Raw genomic sequence first — 22,276 nt, 5'->3', positions numbered from 1 at the left:
GTATAACATGGTATGTGTTCTCATGTTCAACCTGTATGTCAACATAGTTAATGTAACTGTTTCTAATCTGTTGATATCCTATCATACTCTATCATAGGCATTAATAACATAACAATAGTTACTCTGTATTTTAAACTAATTAGATATCCATGTTGTTTTATACTTAATGTATTCATAATACTTCTTTCTTAGGTATATTGTATACCTCAATATCGTGCTACATGTCATGTCATTACTCTCGCAAGTTATCGTACATACTAAATCTATTTAATATGTAGAAAGCAATTCATCCAAAAGTTCAATAAAACAAGTGAGATACTGCGTTTAATGGTATGCGTGTTATTAACGTAAATTCACTTACCACAACTTCTAGTCAGAATTACCTTACGGTCGAATTTGTAGGCGGGATTGGTACCGCTTCTGAACTTTTAAAATCACTAGTATCCTGACGACTTAGGCGTAATGCCGGTTAGTCAGGGAGAGAAACACCTCAATGCCTACAATATTCACAATTACCTATCTCTTATTTGTTTTTATAATAATATAAACACTTTCGCTCCAAAACTCCCGCTGCCTACGTTCAATCATCCGTCATCCACTTGTCAATGTCACATAGATTACTTTGGCTCTGGCCTCTGACGTTCCGTTTCAGGTTACATGATTATTGACTTTACCATTTTTGATTAATGGTGCGTCACACGATAGTTAACAATACGAAGTGTCCGTTGAATGGCGATAGTCGAACAACTTATCACTGTTTCCAGGGCACAAAGGGACCATAAAAAATACGTTCCGAAAAGTGGTTATTTCAGGATGCGTCGTACCAAAAAAAGGGCGAATGTATAACGGCTTCTTTGCCATAAATATATTGCAGTATGATTTATAATATAAACGACTAAATACGTAGAAACTCATGAATTTTGACGTTAAGCGATATAAATTTTCAATAAAAGAGCCTCAACAGTAGGATTCAATTTAGAACTCTATGTCTTTGACTATTTAATGTGGATATTTTTTTATATATTTGCAATGGCAAAAAAGCATGCGGTCTGCCTGATCGTAACTGGTAAGCCTGGCATATATACATGAACAACACTACGGAAACGGCATTACCATGTGACACGGCCGGTGATACGGCTGTTAGTAGTTAGTTCGGGAGGACTAGGGTGCCATGCCTCTTATTTTTATCTCACTCTTCAACTGAAACACACCTTGCTCTGTTGCTTGGCGGCTGAATGGGATGAGACAATGTAGACTAAGTCGACCTTGGTATTAAACAAATAAATTCACTTGTGTTCCTATTTCAAATTTCCCAGTCGATTACTTTTTGATACGTGAAAATTCAAATTTTGGACATACTTTAAGTGTATAATCGATGAACACGAAATATATTTCCGCCATACGGGGCGGCCAATAACTGCCAGCCTTGATCACGTGAAGCATGCGCGTATGTTAAATGGAGCGGTGCTGTTTGTCCTCTATGGCCACTCAATGGTCTGTGCAGATATGTATAGGTAAGCAATATAAGATGGCCAGTCGAGTGGACAATACCTAAACGTCGATACCTACATGTCTTGCGATAAATCATCTTTTGTAAAAGTGTATGTTCACATGAATAGAATATACCTAATGCTATGCAGACTGCTGAACAAGAAATTTGTAAAATACAAAATTGACTGTACTTACCTACATTTACCGTAGTCAGATAAAATAATACAACTATACAATAGTTGTTGTTAATGTTCAACGATAATAACTGTGTTATTATAATTATAGCATACAATTCCCATATCCGTACATATAATTAAAGAGGTTTTACCGTTATAACGATGATGGACGGCGATATGTGAGATTTTACCTTATCCACGCAAATGTATTCGAGATTACTGTTATTAGGGTCTGAGTGGTCGAGGGAGAATTTATTTATATACAATAGTTTGCAACAGACGAGTTTTTGGATAAATTAAATGCCGCGTAAATCGATGCTACATGTCACATGATACATTATAGACAATGAAAACCTAATATGGTCAACAAACAATTTTTACGATGACAACAGTTTTACAATACCAAGTTTTATGAGATGCGTGTACAAACATACAGACACAAGAATGTTTAATTCTTGTGTCTGTATGTTTGTACACGCATCTCATAAAACTTGGTATTGCAAGGAATCAATGTAGTTTTCACCGATGTATTGCTGGAATTGAAACTTAAAATATTCCATTTTATCTGAAGAAGAAACCCAGGCAGTGATTTTTTTACCCGTTTTCTCTAATGATTCTAGAGTGAAAACACTTTCCATAAAATGTACATTTATTATTATTTGATATGGTAAGCATCATCATTACATAGTATAAAATAAAGTCAGTATCGCTGTCTGCCCCTATGTATTCTTAAATCTTTAAAACTACGGAACGGGTTTTGAAGCGGTTTTTTTTAATAGATAGAGTGATTCTAGAGGGCGGTTTATATATTAATATAATTATTATTTTAATACATGTAGACCCGTGCGAAGCCGGGGCGAGAGGTTAGTTGTTTTATATAATTTAAGCCTTTCAAACGAACTTAACAGATGCTAATGTTAAACTGTAGTAATCAGGCGTCTACTAAAAAAATTTGACAAATGAAAATAAAACGGAAAACGTATTTATCGATGAAATCATAAAAAATAGATTTAATTGTAGAGAAGAAAATAGTAGAATACCAAATCACTGTTTTAGCTGTACAATAATTTGCAGGTACAATAAACGCTATTTACCTGAAGAGAGCAAAAGAGTTGTCCCTTGGTGCGGGAGGGGGAACATACGGATACTACTGAAAAGTGATGTGTTATCTATTAGGCAGTCTAGGCAGTGGTAGATTGCACTACAATTGTGAAATAGCTTATTCCTCTTAACCCGTGCGAAACAAGAGGGATGTGCTAGTATATAATTAAATTCCTCTGAGTACAGCGTGAACGTTTCCCTCTTCTGTACAAACATTTAGTGTTCACTAACTTCATTATTTTCCACCAACTCAAGCATCCAAAAAATTACTTTCTGAAGTAAAACTTGGACGCTTTATATAGGGAGCGTGTCTGAACTTTGGAGTTTAGAATAGGTTTCAGACCAATTCATGAATATAATGAACCCACCGCTGGCTTTACTTTATCGTCAAGATAATCAAAATAAGTTGCAAATGAAATTCCAATCCTTATTACAAGGTCGATTGTGTACTTCTAAATGAATAAACACGAAATTGATTTAAGTTAGTGAATAATAATTAGAATTTAGTTATTCGTAGGACATTTTTTTAGTTATTGGTCATTTACGTGTCAAATTGTTTCTAATGATGAGTAATTTCACTTGTTGCTCTTGTAAATAAGTTGAAAGTAATAATTTAAGTATTTAATGTTAAAAACATTGAAAGTCATGCCGTACATGATCATCAAATACCATTATGGTATTAATTAATGGTAATAATACTCGTTTTCAGTTGAGAAAGGATTAACATAATTTTTAAATATTATAATTAGTTCAATCTTTAAACATGAAACGAATATTAAAGTTTTAGCAATGCACTGTACAACCATAATTTTTAGTCAGACACTCTTGTTAATTAATTAAGTACTGCTACTTGAATTAGCTATCTATTTCAGTGTCGTTATAACAACGGTAAGTGCTTAACTGACTATGATTACGTCAATGGCATATAACTTATTTATAAAGGGCAACTAATTCTCAACTGTCTAAAAATAAGTAGCAATTATTGATTCTAGTATTTAAAACTATTTTCGTTCCACATAACATACAAAATTCGAGTGTATTTTTTGTTTGACTGAAACGTGATTTGAGAATGAGAATTAACCCCAGTTAAAGTTTAGCCATGTAGACTTTGTAAGAAGTCTGCGGGTATCTCAGTTTTACCTATTCAAATGCCAAGCAACTTGCTTTGTGAGTTATTTATCTACAACCGGACTAGAGAGACTGAGGACCTATTAAGACAAATTCTTACAAGTCCACCTCACTAAAATATATGCTTTCTGCATGTATTGTGCAATAACATTTTAAACTATTAATGGCAACAATCAATCTATACCTTGATTGTTTAATTTGACTTCAGTACATTCTATAAATTCAGATGCATTACGACCATTTCAACCGCATAATTCTATCAGTATTATATGGTACATATCTGTAATAGACTGGGTATGTAACAAAGACTGAATTGAGTCCATAATGTCGCGATAAAGGGAGAAGCAAAATACCTTTTGATGTGAGAGTATCGTTGATAAAATGTAAAGGCACGCTTCAGTGGTTCAGACACGAGGAGCGAATGTGTAATGAAAGATTTCTGAAACAGATTTACAAAGCGAAAGTCCGTAGGGAGAGAAGTCCGGGCAGATTGAGATAGGCTTCACTTCACGATGAGATCGGTCGGCTATATTGTTTGCTGATATTGTACATACACGTATACGCCATCGTCATTGTAATCTGTCATTAAAAAAAATCAGAATATATTATTAAAAAATGCTTAATTAATTATTTAAAAGAGAGTAGGAAGCGTAGGGACGAATTCATATAACTATTAATGTAAGTGTATTAAAATTATATTAATTTTTATAACTGAGTAAATATTTTATTATAAGAACAGTTTAAATTCTCTAAGTATTGGATTAGAATAAACATATTCACATATTTGTATGTAAGTATTTTTCTGAGTTGATTGGATTGTCTTATTGCATATCAAAAAATATTACCTATGCCAATATTTATATATCCTACATGCAGAAAGTAAAAATGTAAGTATAATGTAGATGTAAAGAAAAAGTGTATATGCACGAATAAGAAAATTGATGTTTAACTACAAAATAACATAATAAATATCATATAGGTAAATCTATGTGATATTCATTGCGTAAATTTTAATTTATAAGCTGCAGTTATTGCTTCCTATGAAGTGGTCTATTAATATGTTTCCCATTGCAAGTCCGTACTGTCATAAAAAAGATTAAATTTTCGAGTACCCTGTAAATCCAAGTGGAGTGGAGAGAAAGACTCGCTGAAGTTGTTGACAAGAGTCTCTCGGCAGAGAGCAGCATTGTCAATAAGATATCTGAATAGCTTCTTGAGAGCGCTACATAGTACAAGCAGTTCTTAGATGGAAATTTATTCCTTGGTATATTTCTCAGTAAAAAATTTGATAAAGTAATACATTACTACATTACTATATATAGGAATGGATTTCTAGAAAATCCCACTAAGCAATTTCACTAAGAAAATATGCAATGAATAATAATAGTAATTTATTTTTGTCATATAAATGTTGTAGTCACGGACATTAATAAATATCTACATATTTAAATTAAAAAAAATATTAATACAAGAATTCCCAACGAGATCATGTAGAACTAAATCATAAAATATTACCCTATTATTAAATTAAACAACTTAATCTTTTATCCATGTTTAAATTAGAAGTATTCTTTTGATCTATTTTACCTATACTCAATTTCCTTTACTGCGCCCTTCCGAATCGAGAATCTTCCTTTGATATGTTATTCGCATTTACTACTAAATATGTAAATCTATCCAAAAGAAATGACCTGTTTGAGTCTATCGTGTCCAAATTTATCTTATATGAACAAAGACAAACCAAAAACGCTGTCTTAAATATTCTGCCAAAATTATAACTGTTTACTGAGCGTCGGCTCTACCTTGTCAGAAATAAATCGCGCTTCCATTTCTTGTAAACAGATTAGACCTAGCGACGGGCAATTTGTATTAATCTTTATTATCAAACAGTTAACGCTTAGAATAAATGGGACAGATTAAAGGTTAAAAATATTGGAATCATATACAGCTATTTAAATATCTATTACAATAAATTATGTGGTGAAAGAAGTTTTGAAGCATATGTGTGTTTATTTATAACATTCGTCTATGTAATTATTTATAACTGTGTAAATAAGTACGTGACATCTATAATTAAAGCATCAAATATTTAACAAACGTTCAAGCGCGTAAACCTAAGCAGTTAGTTGTTATATCTAAGTGATTTCTGTCGAGACTGAACCCGAATTTTATTACTAATATAAAAAATGCTAAAGTTGTTGTTGTTGCCTTTTCAATACTAAACGACTGAAAGAATTAATGAAAGACGATATTATAATACAGATATTATAAAATAGACTGTAAAACCAAAAGGAACATAGTCTCAGTTTTATTGAAAAAAATAGACGAAGTCGCGGATAATAGTTAGTTACTATTACAGTGCTCGAACCAATATAGGTATTTGTATTACAACCACAACTGTCAGAGGAAGAATAAATAGTTTTCATTGATTCATTTGCAACTAGAACCTCAATTTCTCATTTGGACCATTAATACGAAAGTCTACATACAGAGAGCTTTATTCCGGATTAAGAACGAAATGAAATACGTGCATTGTTAAAAACAATGGAGGATACTGTATTTTAATTAAAATATATTGATTCATTTGAATGTATATAAAAATCCTCCTGATACTCACGAGTTAAATCACACTCAGTGGATTGTAAGGTATTATGGTAATCGAATAAATACGTGAAATTGACGTATGTTTGCTTTAGGAATTTAAAAATGTTGTAGCTATCTACCCAACAATATCATATCCAATGGATTTACAACTATGTATTAGAGAGAGAGCAACAAATTTAATTTAATTTAACTGAAATAGTCCGAGATTAGGATAGTCAAGCGCCATGTGGTGCGGGTGTATTTTTCACATTGACCTATCGAACATAGGCCGGTGTACCAGCGTCACTTCACCATCTTGTTAATGTAGTTAACGCAACGTTTTCTGATATATATATTAAATTTATGTTACTTTAAATTTTAGTTTAAGAATTAATTAAGATTAATACCCTATTAGACATATTACCTAGTTAGAAACTATTATATGGTATTATATGATATCTACATGGTATCTCTTTATTAGAAAAGAAGTGAAATAACTGAATTATATAAATAGAAGTATATATATATTTTTAAATTAGTCACATCTTCCCGAGCGTAACTGAGCTGCGCACAATGGCTTCTAATGAAGTAGAATTTTGTGTTAAATCTGCTATAGAATTAACCAAAGACGGACTGATGGCGATTGCAAATGACTATAATAGAACTGCTATTGAAAGAAAATTCCTTTGTCCATATCTGCGTGTAAAATATCACCTAATTTTGATCATTGATCATCCTAATTTCAAAATGGCGAATGAGTCATTACAATTACAAAGAAATAATAATAATATTGATAAGATAATTTTAACTGACGAGAAATTACATTAAGGCATCGAATAACAATCTTAATTGAATATAAGCATTTGTTTAATTTTATTACTATGTTTAACTTTTAGCTAAGTTACTTTTAAACTTATAATGTAGATAGTTATCAAGGTGTAGGTAATTGTACAATATAGTTACCGGTCCAATTTAAGTTATTTCATTAACCTTGACTTGAGTGATATCAAATGCGGTCTATTACCTATCACCAGTCCAAGTGTATTGTGTAGTGTGTTAGTATTATAGGAACATGTATAGCTGTAATGATGTGAAAAATATTTGAAGATCGTGTTTGTCGAATATATACAACTAAGTTTGTAGTATACAATTGTACACTAAACAAGTCAGTAGTACATATTATTACTTCTAAACTTAACAACGTATTCGTTAAAATAAGCTTCGTGGACTTTTGGATGTGAAGCATATAACAGAGGGAAATGAAGGCCATAAAAAGGAATAACCAACAATATACATATGTATGTCTAAAACTGATCCTCAAATTATGAATACCATGTAGGTAAGTAACTCTAAAACCTTACAACCTTGCTTATAAAAATTTCAGAAATAAATGTTCGTAACCTTTTGACACGATACTAAAATTAAAAAGAGGCTTTGTACCGATGGTATACGTGCAGGTAATGTGGCCCAATCTGCAAGCTCTCTAAGTAAATTGTAAAAGGGGTATTACGTTAAATCTTTTATGTAGGATGAAGTTCAAATGATACTCGTTGACAAATCCCACTTGACGGAGGTTCGTTATTGAGTAAAGTCGTATATTCACTAAGAACCTTTGTTCCTTGCGTAGGTACTAGCTGCGTGATATTTAAATATTTATTAAATATTGCGCGACTCTTTGATGATAAATAAAGCTGAAATACATAATAAATAGAATTTGTTTCGATCGGTTTAAATGGATAAACGTAATTCATATATTGACGGGAAGCATTTCCTTTGTTTCCATTTTTATTTAAGCTCTCAGCTTGATCCTCGCAATAGGTAAAAATATATACTGGTTGAATCTATGATGATCTCTTATGATTCATTTTAAAATTCCATATGAGTATATAAAGATAATATATGTTATGTATTTCTATAATGAACATAGTAAAGTAGGTTTTAGATTCAATATTAATTGGGTAGAAAAAATACAGAAGTTATTTAATTATGTGTATTTTAAATTATATTGCAAAATAAATTATATTTATGACATTTAATGAAATAAGTGCCAAGTTAACGCAAAAAAATACTGGTTTATTAATAAGTGTTATTAATATATATCATAAATAGGACATCACGGACTGTCATGCCAAAAAAGTGCAGGCCGTTTCTCGAGACATGCCGCACTTAACGATATCATACGCCGGTCCCTTGCCACCGTCAACGTACCAAGTTTACTTGAGCCGACTGGTATTGCAAGAGACGATGGTAAGAGACCGGACGGTATGAGTTTGATTCCATGGAAGATGGACCGGGTGCTGGTATGGGATGCAACCTGTGCAGACACGCTGGCCCCATCCCATCTACATGGAACCAACAACAGAGCTGGTGCGGCATGTGAAGCGGCTGAAAAAGCCAAAACATATAAATACAGGGGTCTAGGCTCCGAATATGATTTTGTCCCATTTGGTGTCGAGACCCTTGGTCCGTGGGGTCCTAGCGCTATAAGACTTTTCAAAGAAATAACGAAAAGGTTAGTCGACATCACAGAAGACCGAAGAGCTGGCAGCTACCTTGGACAAAGAATTAGTCTAGCTATTCAAAGAGGGAACGCTGCCAGTATCTTCGGAACGTTGCCTATATAATAATATATTTCAGTCATCATATTATATTTTTTTTAAGTTTTTTAATTTTAGGTTCTTAGTTGTACAAATAGGTACATATATTAAATGTCAGGAGTTAATAAAAAAGTGACCCATTATATCGCCAGTCTTTCCCAATTTTAGACAGAAACGATAGTTTCATTCATAAATTATAATTACAGAATAAGTGATATCATGTGTTAGTCCTCTGAAATGGCATGGCATGAATAGTATCGTGAATATCACATGATAAAATGATGTCCGTGTTGTGTTCATATATGTGACAGAGATGGGACGTTAATTTCTTCTCGATTCCAATGACACAAAAAAAAACATTTATAAAATAGAATACATTTTAAATAAATATAGTAAGTGCTTTTTTCATGGAATATTTAGAAAACTACTATAAGATAACATATCTACTGATCGTAGCCCTGTACACTAAGTACTGTTGGCATTAGGCCAATATTACAAAACGTTAGATGTGCATTGATCTTTTAATGTAGATAAATTGACGTTTGAAACTACCCAGATTTCAGCTATGCATATTGTGCAATATTTATGTGCTCTAAACAATTTCATCCTTTAATCTTCCGAAGAGAAATTGATGGTCGATGTTTTTGTAATGGTAGAAAATTGACTGTATTACCTATATCTGTGACATTTTAATAGCGGTTAATTCACTGTCTATATGTATTATTTTTACATTACAGTGGCTTCTGTCAGTATTTTTACCATTCTTTGTTTATGTTATATGACTTTCAAGGCTCTGGTTCTATAAAATAAAAGGAAGGATCGACATACAGATATAACAGGTATTCTAAATTCTCCAAAATGTAATAAAATCGCTTCCGTGTGAACCGAACTGCGAGCAATGGCCAGAAAAAATCTATTAAGTAAAGAATGAAACAATTTTTAATGACGTAATGTTATATAATTTTACAAATAACTATCACAATGTCTAATGTCCTTCATCGATTGTCATGACTTTCGTAACGGGTTCATGGTTCCAGTCGAGCCTGCGCGTGCGCAATATATCCTTGTACAAAAAGGCCGACTTTCGTGGAGTACGCGTGCGTTTTGTACTGTTGTAGTCCACCTCATATAGGCCGAATCGTTCGCTGCAAAAGAGATCGTTTCAATTGACGTAGTATCTTTCAAATATTTAAAAGATATACAATAGTTGCGACTTTGACTGCATAAGATTTCATTCCGTTTTTCACTCTATTCCAGATTGTATTGTGAGATCAAAAGTAGCCTCTATCCTTTCTCGGGTTACTCTATTTTCATGTCATTAAAATCCGTTCAGTCATTTTGTCGTGAAAAGGTAAGAAACAACTCGCTCGAAGACTATATACAAACTCCAAACTATGTGGAGAAAGGTATGACTTAATATATTTATATTTTTTCAATCTCTTTATGGATGAAAATGATTTACATAAGACACAGGACGAGAAAAAGAGTGTTGCAGTTAATTCGCAAAAATAATTGACGGTCGCAATTTTTCTCTATACGTGTTATTCACTCTCTACATATAATATTGTGAATTTAAATCACATATAGTATATGCAAAGAGTTAATGGCGCTACAAGTTCTTATCGCGGGAAAATAATATGTACATAGTATTACTACAATAATTACATGTAATGTAAATATTTTATCTGATAATCATATGTACTTATATTATTTGATAAGACAATCATATGTACCTGTATCCCACTGTCCACTCAAAGTTGTCCATTAAACTCCACGCAGTGTAACCTCTGATGTCAGAACCTTCATCTATGGCGTTTAGCATCGCATCCAAATAGCTTTTATAATATGTGACGCGATCCTCGTCTTTTAACCCACCATGAGTTGAGAAGCCATTTTCAGTGATATAAATGGGAGGGTTGTTATAGATTTTTCTAATCTTTGTAAGAAGATTGTAGAATCCCCATGGTGCATACTAGAAATCGTTTAAATTTTTTTATATACTTGCTTTAATTCACTTACACTAATTTTCATTTTTTGTTATAAATTAGTTGTGTAACATAAAATATTAAAACAATGTGTATGTAATATAAAATTAGTAGTATATAATCTTTAATCATCTTTCTAAAACTCGGAATACGTACAACAGGAAAAGTACTTAAAAATTGTTAATTAATTAATATTAAATCGTCCCTTGGTTCTACCTATTGCAGGCAGGTGTTCATTTACATGTTTTAACACACATAGTTTTTTTTTTGTTTTTACTTTTTTTTGTTTCGGTTTTACATAGTTTAACTTTGTATCAAATCTATACAAAAAATCTTATAGATTTCGGAGGCGCTCCCGACACGTTGAAATATAATTTTGCCCATTCCACACACCAAATATTAAATATAAAAGAATTAGTTATTCCGATTTTTTACATTACCGGTGATTATGAGTACGGTTCGAATATTTTGTAATAATAAACGTAGGACTGTCAATTATCATTCATTCATAATAAATTAATATTTTTAATAGTAATGTAACTATTCAATAAATATAATATTATAAAAATAGTATTTACCATAATTCTATCAGATTCTCCAATTTTCCACTCATTAGGCTGATATTGTATCACACCCAGATCGTCCTTATAAGACGGAACAGGATACAAGCCATATACGGATTCATTTCTGTACACCAAAAAGCTCGTATAGTGATTCAGTCCAAAAAAATCCGCTGTACCACGTACGTAGTCTACTTCTTGTGCTGTAAATTCGTTTAGTCTCGATCTAGGAAAACCCTGCTTCGCGCTCTTAGCTGCTATCCGTTTTTTCAGCATTGCGGGATAGTCACCACTTTTTGCGTATATGGGATGTGCATATATACCCCACTAAAATAAAAATAAAATTGTAATGTAAATAATAATACAGCATTTTATAAGTATTGAAAACTGAATCCTGGAAAAGATTTGATGGAATGAGTTTATGTGGTGGAATCGACCTATATATAACATTTATAACGAAAATGTGTACAATGCCGAAACCTGTGCTCTTACTATAGTTTAATGTATTAAATTGACAATAACCATTCCTTTTTTAATAGCTCTGAAAATATTTATAATATATTTCATAATATTATTGTTCACTTACATCAAATTCATTTCCTTGTTCAGCGGCTTCAAAATGCTCATTTGATTCCGGTTCGTACCACTGTGCGCTTAACGTGATACCAATTATGCCTTCTTGTTTTGCCCTGAACTCATCATTGTAGATGTGGTAAACTTTTGCGTGCGATAATAGTAAGTTCTTGGTGCACATATACTCTCCTACGCCCGTAATATTAAGTTTAGGAGCCATTTTGTCAGATCCGTAACCGAAATAGCAAAGTATCAGGGGTTCGTTAAATGTTATCCATTTTTTAACCCTGTCACCGAACAATTGAAACACTACTCGTGCGTAATCTGCGTACCAGTTAACAATGTTGGGGTTGGTCCATCCACCTAATTGTTGTAGTTTCTGCGGCAAGTCCCAGTGATATAATGTTACCATAGGCTCAATATTGTACTTCAACATTTCATTAATCAAATTATTATAGTAAGCTACACCCGCTTCATTTATTTGATCAGGGAAGCTTGTGGGCATCATTCTTGTCCAAGATATTGAAAATCTATAAAAGTCAAGTCCCAATTCCCTCATCATCTCAACATCTCTCTTGTATTGATGATAGGAATCGTCAGCAATATCACCTGTAGATTGGTCTAAAATTTCACTTGGCTCTTTATGAGTTTCATGGTCCCAAATATTTTCCGATTTTCCTGTAAACATATTGTTAAGTTAATTGAACTTACATATATAAAATAATGAGATTAGTTTTTTATTTTATAACATGGCTAGTAGTAATTGTTAGTGCTTACACGAACATTGAGTAGTTTTTATTAGGTTACTAGCTACTCGCCCCGGCCTCGCATGGGTGTACATGTATTATATATATAAATATTCCTCTTAAATCACTATATCTATTAAAAAACCCCACTCCAAAATCCGTTGCGTAGTTTTAAAGAGTTAAGCATACGTAGGGACGATATTAGAATTATTTTGAACAAATTATCTATAAATAGATTCAAAAACTAAAAATAATAGGTATATTATACTATACTAATAAAGATATATTTGCAGTTAATGTCATAAATACTTGTCAATGCAGCTTTTACTCCTGTGAGTTATGCGAAAAAGATCTTACGAGTAACGTCCTATGTTAAAAAACAGTAGCGCAAAATGAATCTTTTTGCGAGTTCTCTGAGGAGAGCGTCTTGTCTTTTAAGTGAATTTATTAAGTTATTTACTATATAATATTAGAAAAATATTCAAACCATCCTCATTCCAGGCACCCTCGACTTGATACGAGGCTGTAGCAGCTCCAAATACAAAACCTTCGGGGAAGCTTCTGCTGTCATAGCGAGGCCTGTACGCGTGTGACTTGCATTCATTTAGTTCCAAGCAAAATAAAAATAATATACTGTAAATGAAAGTAATAAAAAAATTAACTTTTTGACAAGTACTAAACACTTCATCCCTTATCCCAGAAGGAGGAAGAGGCGTTGTCAACTATCCGCAGAACAATTGACATTTTTATATTGCGCGGTGTAGATACACATAGTTTGTTGTCGGTGTTTGCATTACCGGGCAGATATAATTATACAGTATGGTACAAGAATATAAATAGACCCGCAAATTTTTTTAAGGTTTTCCAGATTTGGGATTGAAATGAGATAGTAAGCTACTTAACCACGACGGTGTCATATACACTAAGTATATATATATATATATATCTATAAACTTTTTACAACTATTAATTATTTTACATTTAAACGAAAAATAATACTTACAGTATACAGAAGTTACAATACATTTTTCCTACACAGTATTCAAATGATACTGGTCAACTTTAATGACTTCTAATATTTCTTGTTCCGCTCATTTATATATGAAAATTATCTTCTTTTTTTACTTATCTATTATATCTACAACCTAACATTTATTTAATTTTGCTACCTAAAATAAATTTGCACGTGTATTTGTAAAGCCTAATAACGTGCAATCTTACAGGTGGACTATCCTTGGCCTATAAAATCGACTAATATTTTGGCCAAGGTTATTTCAAGTTTATTTTAATAATCAGTGATAATTCTAATATCCCTGACATTTTGGAAAATAAACTAAATAACAATAAACAGGAATAGTTAAATTAAGATAAATATGTTTATTTTTTGAACCTATTAAAATACAAGATGGAAAATTGTACCCATCACATAAGAATAAAAATAATATTGCCCTATATAGTCGAAAGCTTGTATGTTTGTAATATGGGTACTAAACATACTTAAATGTATTATTTTTTTTGTAAAGACTATATAAATACCTAATATGCATAAAAATCTCCCTGACTAATATAAATAATCATAATCATACTGATACAAATGTTTGTACAATGAATTGAACCTATGGAAGTAAGGTAGTGCGCTAAACTGCAAGACCATCGAGTCCGTCACTCACACTTCCTTATTATTAGGACATCACTAATACTTTTTCAGATAACGAGGGAAGAATTCAAGCATACGATCAGAGTATAACGAGATTATATGATGTCTCTCGGCGTCTACTAATAGTACCTTGGTAGATATAAATAGGTGAATTTGTGTTGATGTGGTGTGGAATATACTTGTGGTGACTGAATTAGACATTCTTAACACAGATTCCTTAGATATCTACTCGATCAGCCATTCCTATTATTTGCACCTTTACAGCTAGAAGGAAAATACAGTGACTAATCGCGTTTCAAAAACGATAAATCCTATACAAACTTGAAACTTGGCAGGTAGATTACTTGTAGGTATTCACTGAAAAAGGATTTTTGGGAATTCACTCGGGAGCGGAGAATAATGGTAATATGGCGACTGGACGATTCCTTGACATTTTATTCTAGAATCCAACATTTTCCTGATTGTCGAAATGCTAAAATCTATTTGAACGCATACCAACACAATTACAATTGTACTATGATATTTTTATTTATAGATTAATAATTATTTATTGTAATAAGTAATACTGTTCAGTGGTTTTCATCGATGGTCATGTTCACATTAGTGTTGGGTTCATAGTTCCAGTCCAGTTTTCGGGTTCGTATTATCTCTTTGTACACGAAAGCTGATTTACGCGGCGTGCGTACGCGTTCCGAACTGTTATAGTTCACTTCGTACAAGCCAAACCGTTCCCTGCAAATAAAATATTTATTGTTCCGTTTATTTTATTATTACTTAAAATAATAGAATGTGTAAAGAAGTTCGAGAGAATTAAGTTCGTCCAAATCAAGAGACATCGAATCAAAAGTCACTGAATATCTAATTGTACTCAGAAGTATCGGAAAGTTTATAAACCTCTTAAGCCTAGACTTCCTAACTATAAAACTAAAAATTTATTGGAAGTAACAGTGACTTTTAGTAAATAACTATAATATTTAATAATATTTTTTATTTACTTTCCATTGTTTTTAATAATTAAACAATAGATGATACCTCAACTAGTTGCTGTATAAAATATGATAAGCATTTATATATTTTTGATCATTATAGTCTTCTCGTATTAATAAGTGTAGAGTAAACAGCAAAACTATGTAATTAAAAGAGTGAACCGATTTTGGTGGGTTTCACAACTTCAATGAATAATTTACATAGATATGAGCAACCAAGTTCAAATTGTAAAGCAACTACAGAACCCTGTTAATGCGTGTCCAACACGCGCTTGACCTGTTTTTATAAATTTCCATTTTAATTAAAATTCTCTCACAGTACAAGGATAACCCTCAAGGCGCCGGTCCTACTGCCACTTGTTCGTAATAGTAGCTATTTATTCTATATAACTATATCTATATCTACAACACTCTGTGTATCTTACAGGGTAGATTTACTAACTTTCTACAAAGTCATCTGCAACTTGCTTTATAATGTACTAGCTGCTATTGGATTTTTTTTATTAAATTTAGGAAATAAAACAAAAACAACCCAAGTTACGTAACATTAGCTATCTACGAATGAAAATCCCGTCAAAACTGATTGAACCGGATTCGGGTTCCAGAGCCATTTCAATAATTAGCAAGAACTAACAAACAGATAGACAGGTAACGTAATTCAGCTGAGTCCATTACTTCAGTTTCAGACACCCTAGACATTCTTAAACTCAAAAGATTGTAAAACTTATTAACACAGATTTTTTAATATTATATTTAACTCTATACCGTCATATCATGAACAGGCCGGAATAGAGCCTTGAGGTCCATTGTAAATTGTAAATCAATTGTTGTGAACTGTTGAGTTTCACACAATTGATTTTTTTTATTGTTTCAGGTGTGAAAAAGTGGCAAAAAAATGAAACAGTTACTTATTTTATAATTAATCTGTTAACATTATTTACTATTGTAGTCAAACTTACGTATATCCGTGCAGCCATTCGAAGTTATCCATCAGACTCCAGGCGGTATAACATCTTATATCAGAACCCTCGTCCAAAGCATCCAGCACTGCATCGAGGTAACCTCTATAGTACAGAATACGATCATCGTCTTGAAGCCCGCCATATGACGCGAAGCCATTTTCAGTGATGAAAATTGGAGGGTTGTTGTAATACTCCTTTATTTTTTTTAGCAACTTATAGAAGCCCCACGGAGCGTACTGTTGATTAAATGAAAATTTCTGTTATCCTACTAGTATAAAGTGTTGAAATAAAGTTTTTTTTGACACAGTCGCTATAAATATCGATTTCAATAGAACCATGTAACTAAAGCGATACAATCAATCCTTGGTTTTAATTTAAACATAAACTAATTTTACTAGTAAAGAGATTATCATGCCTAGTTAACTACAATTTTATCTGATTCAAATGGGTATTGATATTGTATTTAAATCTGACTGGTTTTAAATTGATTCCAGAGAGAGGCTGTCAAAATTGGTATATGTATGCAAGTGCATCACCGATTTATGCGACTAAGCAAATCTGCTTAGTCGCATAAATCGGTAGTAGTAATCACTAGCAAGCTTTATGGAAGAATCTTACTTTAAGTATGATATACTATAATGATATATCGGCAACATAGACATATATATCTCTAGTTCTTAGAAAAAAAGCATGGTAATCTTTCTAATATTTACCATATAAAATAATAAACAATTTTTGTTACCTAATGGACTGTCCATTTATAGTTAAAACTATTTTATTTATGACTAGCTGTGCCCACAGTTTTACCTGCATGTAATTTATAGGCTGTGTGTTCTGATGTATAAGCTACTTGCTATGTTACTGTAAAGTTTCATCAAAGTCCGTTCAGTAGTTTTTGCATGAAAGAGTAACAAAGATCCATCCATACTCACAAATGTTCGTGTTTGTAATATTAGTAAGACAGATTAACTTGCCATAACCATGCTTGACTCTCCAATTTTCCACTCATTTTTCTGATATCGTATCGCACCTAAGTCATCTTCGTAAGACGGTATTGGATAGTAGCCATTTACAGAAGCGTTTCTGTACACTAAATAACTCGAGTAATGATTTATTCCCAAGAAATCAGCTGTACCGCGAACGTAGTCCACTTCTTGGGGTGTAAATTCATCAAGTCTCGATCTAGGGAAGCCCTGCTCCTTGCTTCTAGCGGCTGTCCTTTTCTTCACTACTGCAGGGTAGTCACCGCTTTCAGAGAATATAGGATTAGCAAATATACCCCACTGAAATAAAATGTATGGATTTATAAATAGATTACTGCTATTACTTATCTTTTTGGCATGGTATTTGTTGATGAAAATTGACAAAGATCATGCAGTACTTCGCGAGTAATAACTACTTACTAATCAACTTACATCGAATGCGTTTGCATCTTCAGCGGTAACAATTTGTTCTTCCGAGTCTGGTTCATACCATTGAGCACTTAACGTGATGCCAATTACACCTCCTAAGCTCGGTTTGAATTCTTCATTGTAGATATGGTAGGCTTTTGCGTGAGCCATCAGTATATTTTTTGTGCACATATATTCGGCGATGCCAGTAAAATTGAGTCTAGGTGCCATTTTATCAGATCCATAGCCGAAATAGCATATTATAAGCGGTTCATTAAAAGTAATCCATATTTTTACTCTATCCCCATATAACCTGAAAACTGTACGAGCGTAATCTGCAAACCAGTCAACTAGGTATGGATTGCTCAACCCGCCTAAATCCTGTAGTCTTTGTGGCAAGTCCCAATGGTATAGCGTCACCATCGGCTCAATATCATACTTCAACATTTCGTTAATCAAGTTATTGTAATAAGCTACACCAGCTTCGTTTATTTGGTCAGGAAAACTACTGGGCATGATTCTCGTCCATGATATTGAGAATCTATAATGGTCCAGTCCTAGTTCTCTCATCATCTCAACATCCCTCTTATATTGATGATAGGAGTCGTCAGCAATATCCCCAGTAGATTGATCTTCAACAGGACTTGGAACTATGTGAGTTTCATGATCCCAAATATTTTCTGACTTACCTGTAACGAAATCCATATGGATAATAGTGCATTTCATTTTTGTGATCTTAATACCTACAATATTTATGTTAATAATCATCATCAAGTACAGTTAGTGAGGAATGTTCTAACCATCTTCGTTCCAGGCACCTTCGACTTGATAAGATGCTGTAGCTGTTCCAAATTTGAAACCTTCCGGAAAACTTCTTATGTAACTTTTTGGATTATACACCTTACAATCATTTAATGCTGTGCAAAAAATGAGCAATATGCTGCAAAGAAAAAGTAAGATTATGTCACTTTCACTTGTTCTCAGATGTTGTCGACTTACTTTTTACTGAATTATTCGCTATGTAAAATAACCATGTACCTATAATAAGTACAGAAGCGATAATATAAAGCTTGTTTTTTTATAAACACACAGTAACATATTATATTATTGAAAATATAATACCTATAGTAGATATATTTTCCGTAATGTTGCTAGTTCTCAGTTGTTTAATTTTATGTTCTTGTATATATTTTAATAATGGTAAATTTCCGCCAAAAATTTGATAACAAAAATTACACATTGACCCCTCGTGAAAAGATTGCCATTATCAAATCAGTAACATCTAAGTGCTTAATATCTGTTTGACACGATTGTCTTCATTTGTTTGGAAACAAGGGTGTCAATACAGATAAGATATGTTTGTCTTGTGACAAACTTCTGTTATCAGTTCTTGTGAATAATAGATATGACTTCACACGATTTAGTTACTGAACTCTTACTACACCACTACTGCGAGAAGTTCGTATTCATGGTTATTACATTAACTCTTTAGTGTAAGAATACGAGTAGACAAACTTAATATCAACTAGCTCAAGACGCGACTTCTTACTCAAATAGCTTTTTTGTTTGTAAACCGATTACAATAAAACGAACACTGATTTTAAGTGAATCTTACCACAATTCATTAGTGAAGACCGCAACTAAATCTGTTAAGCTGTTTCTGAGATTAGCGTGCATTAACAAACAGACACATATTCTAACAACCATCATTTGGGTTCTATTACGTTGTTTACGTTCCCTAATAATAGTTTTTCTTATATATTTTATTACAAGTAAAACTATTATTAGGGAACTTAGATTTTTATTATATGTATACCTATAGTTAATTAAGATTATGAACATTTCTATTCTTCACTTATGAACAAATACCAGACACGATCCAATTATATTATTTAAGTACCAATCAAATCAAAATTTATATACGACCATTACCTAAGGACCCCATGGAAAAATTCTGTGAAATGTAAAAACAAATCAAATCAACGAATCAAATAATTGAGTTTTGACGATATAGTAGAACATTCAAACAAAAAAACACGTTTGCCTTTTTTAAATTGTAAAAGGAAAATGTATTTTTTGAGGATTTTTATGTTTGACAAACTATTAGAAATTATTTAGAAATCAAAATCACTACAATATACATTAACAGAAACCAAAGTAAGTATTTGTAGATTTTTTATATAAGTTTATATATATTAATAATATATATAATAACCATAGTAAGACAATGTACTAAATCGTTAAACTACCGAAAATAATAATGTAAAAAATAATGGCTGTAAATTCATAGAAATTAATATTTAGGAAGGAACAAATTAAAATTCAAAATAATGTGTCGGTGGTATCATTGAAACCGAAAAAATACAGTCGAATTAAGATCTCTCGCACCATTTAGAATCTGGTGTGTAAAAAGAGAAGACAAGAATAAAATTGAACAAATATTCATAAATGTTGAAAATTCATGTAAGTTTTGTATACCTACTTCACTACCACCCCTGTCAATTATTTTGCCATTTTTGGTTTATATGAATAAACACTTTAAAACTCAGTCATTTAATGAAACGTTAATAGTTGAATTAATGGATGGTTCAAATTTTTAATTATGTTGATTTATGAAATAACTTTTAAGAACACCAGACGGGGTGTGAACGGTAGGCGTTCGACATAACACTTTTTAAAAAGAAGGTACATATCTAGAGTTTTTTAGGAGTAAAAAAGCGTAAACCTAGCAAAAACAACTAATTTGTAGCTATTTTTATTATATAAGTTTAGCTTTTTTTACATAGCTTTAAACGGCTAGATACTCCAACACTACAACATAAACACGTGCTTGTATTATTATCTGCACGATAAGACAATAATTCACAAAAATTCGCAACATTCCTTTTGTGGTCTAATTTAAAAATATTATACTTACCTTACACAAAAATATCTGCACATTTTCCAAGATGTTACCCAACTTAATGCACTGTATATTGGCGGTATTAAATACATATAACTGCAATCTTCTTTAATAATGCTATCTACTTATTATGTTTAATTAATGATACCTTCCTTTCATAGGGTTTTCAGAATATATTTTTACATTTTATAAAATGACATTATGAGAGATTGAATTATGTTTCGTATTAGCACTTGATCTTTGTGAAATATTTCTACTAGTTTATAAAGGTTGAATGTCCACATTCAATCCATATTGACCCCCACCATAGTGACTATTTAATTGTTTATTCTATTACTTTAAAAATAAATAGTTTCTGTTTTTCTTGAACATAAAAATGGATGAAATATGTTTGTGATAAATAATTTAAGAGAACTCAATATAAATCTAAAATTTTATTTTATTAACTTTATGTAATTTAATTATAATATAATTGTCTTTACTTATGTGTTATCTATCGAACTACGGAAACCATTTCCAAAATTCTTTCATTACGAAAAAGATTTACTCTCCAAGATTAATAAAGGCCATATTTCTCACGGGTTGGCAGATAACGGTGTAATTATGTGTAGACCGGAGGCTGAAAGGACCATTCCGGTGCAATCAGCGAGTAGTTAACTGTCCCACTTTCATCTTGATGTTAAGGTATCTTACAGAGTAAGTAAAGAGACCCGCGTGCCAACCATCACACTAATTAGCAATATAACCTTCAATCACAATGATAAAACAAAGCCTTGGTTGCAACTTATCAGCGTACTTATTATTTTGAAGTCATATTTTAAAAATTAAGGTCAATATAGAAGGTGCAGTTTTTACACTGGCAGAATATTATTCTCTTTGTTATTAAACTTTATTGGTGATGTATTCAAATATATCGGGCTTCTAAATATAATATTGGGGTGATTGTAAATTACTAACTCTTAATATATATGTACCTATACCATTCTTCAGTCGCGTGTTTGCCACCATGTCTTTATAAATGTTTGGATCAATTTTTTTGTGTATGTCTGCTGGGTTTCTACTGAAGCTTGAAAGTGCACTTTCTGTTTCGTTTACGCAAAAACTTATAGCTAAAATGTTATAGGATCGTATGTATAAATTAAGATGTGTCTTGAACCAGCAGTATTTACTGTGTATTGGTTATAGGTATATTTAGAAATTATGTATTGTATTTCACTTGCGTTGTAACTATTGTTTTTTTTTATTATAAAATAATTGTAGATGTCAACCCTAGATTTGCATTTAAACAAACAATGAAAGGAAGTATAGAGAATATTGTAGTAATAAATAATGTGCATACAATATGTGTTAATAAAATAATATAATTATTATTCTAATAATAAGTATATGTATATTGAATTACCATATTAATATGAATATTCTATATTCACCTAGGTAA

The 22,276-nt window shown here is 31.9% G+C and overlaps 2 protein-coding genes across 2 annotated transcripts in view; one reads left to right on the top strand and one right to left on the bottom strand.

Annotated features, from left to right (window-relative positions):
* Nucleotides 1-22,276, top strand: part of LOC131844906 (probable G-protein coupled receptor 179) — a 61,715-nt gene that overhangs the window by 9,744 nt on the left and 29,695 nt on the right. The window lies entirely within an intron of this gene.
* On the bottom strand, nt 10,062-20,923 carry LOC131844897 (lactase/phlorizin hydrolase-like). The gene is made up of 11 exons (XM_059193882.1): nt 20,854-20,923; nt 18,737-18,876; nt 17,961-18,625; nt 17,520-17,828; nt 16,543-16,781; nt 15,168-15,329; nt 13,428-13,573; nt 12,470-12,872; nt 11,640-11,949; nt 10,810-11,048; nt 10,062-10,221 (listed from the first exon to the last, which is right to left on the bottom strand). The coding sequence occupies exons 1-11, from the start codon at nt 20,874-20,876 to the stop codon at nt 10,062-10,064; spliced, it is 2,796 nt and encodes a 931-aa protein (XP_059049865.1). The 5' UTR covers nt 20,877-20,923.

The sequence above is a fragment of the Achroia grisella genome, unplaced genomic scaffold (genome assembly GCF_030625045.1).
Source record: "Achroia grisella isolate CSIRO2021 unplaced genomic scaffold, CSIRO_AGI_Agris_v1 utg4223, whole genome shotgun sequence".
NCBI classification, from domain to species: Eukaryota; Metazoa; Arthropoda; class Insecta; order Lepidoptera; family Pyralidae; genus Achroia; species Achroia grisella.
Note: the sequence above shows the minus strand (reverse complement) of the source record. Positions and strands in the feature narration are given on the sequence as shown.

Coding starts and splice junctions, on each gene's coding strand:
- LOC131844897 (XM_059193882.1), bottom strand. CDS start 20,876: ATGTGCAGATATTTTTGTGTAAG. Junction 18,877..20,853: donor TGCAGATATTTTTGTGTAAG/GTAAGTATAATA, acceptor TTTTCTTTGCAG/CATATTGCTCATTTTTTGCA. Junction 18,626..18,736: donor AGGTGCCTGGAACGAAGATG/GTTAGAACATTC, acceptor ATTTCGTTACAG/GTAAGTCAGAAAATATTTGG.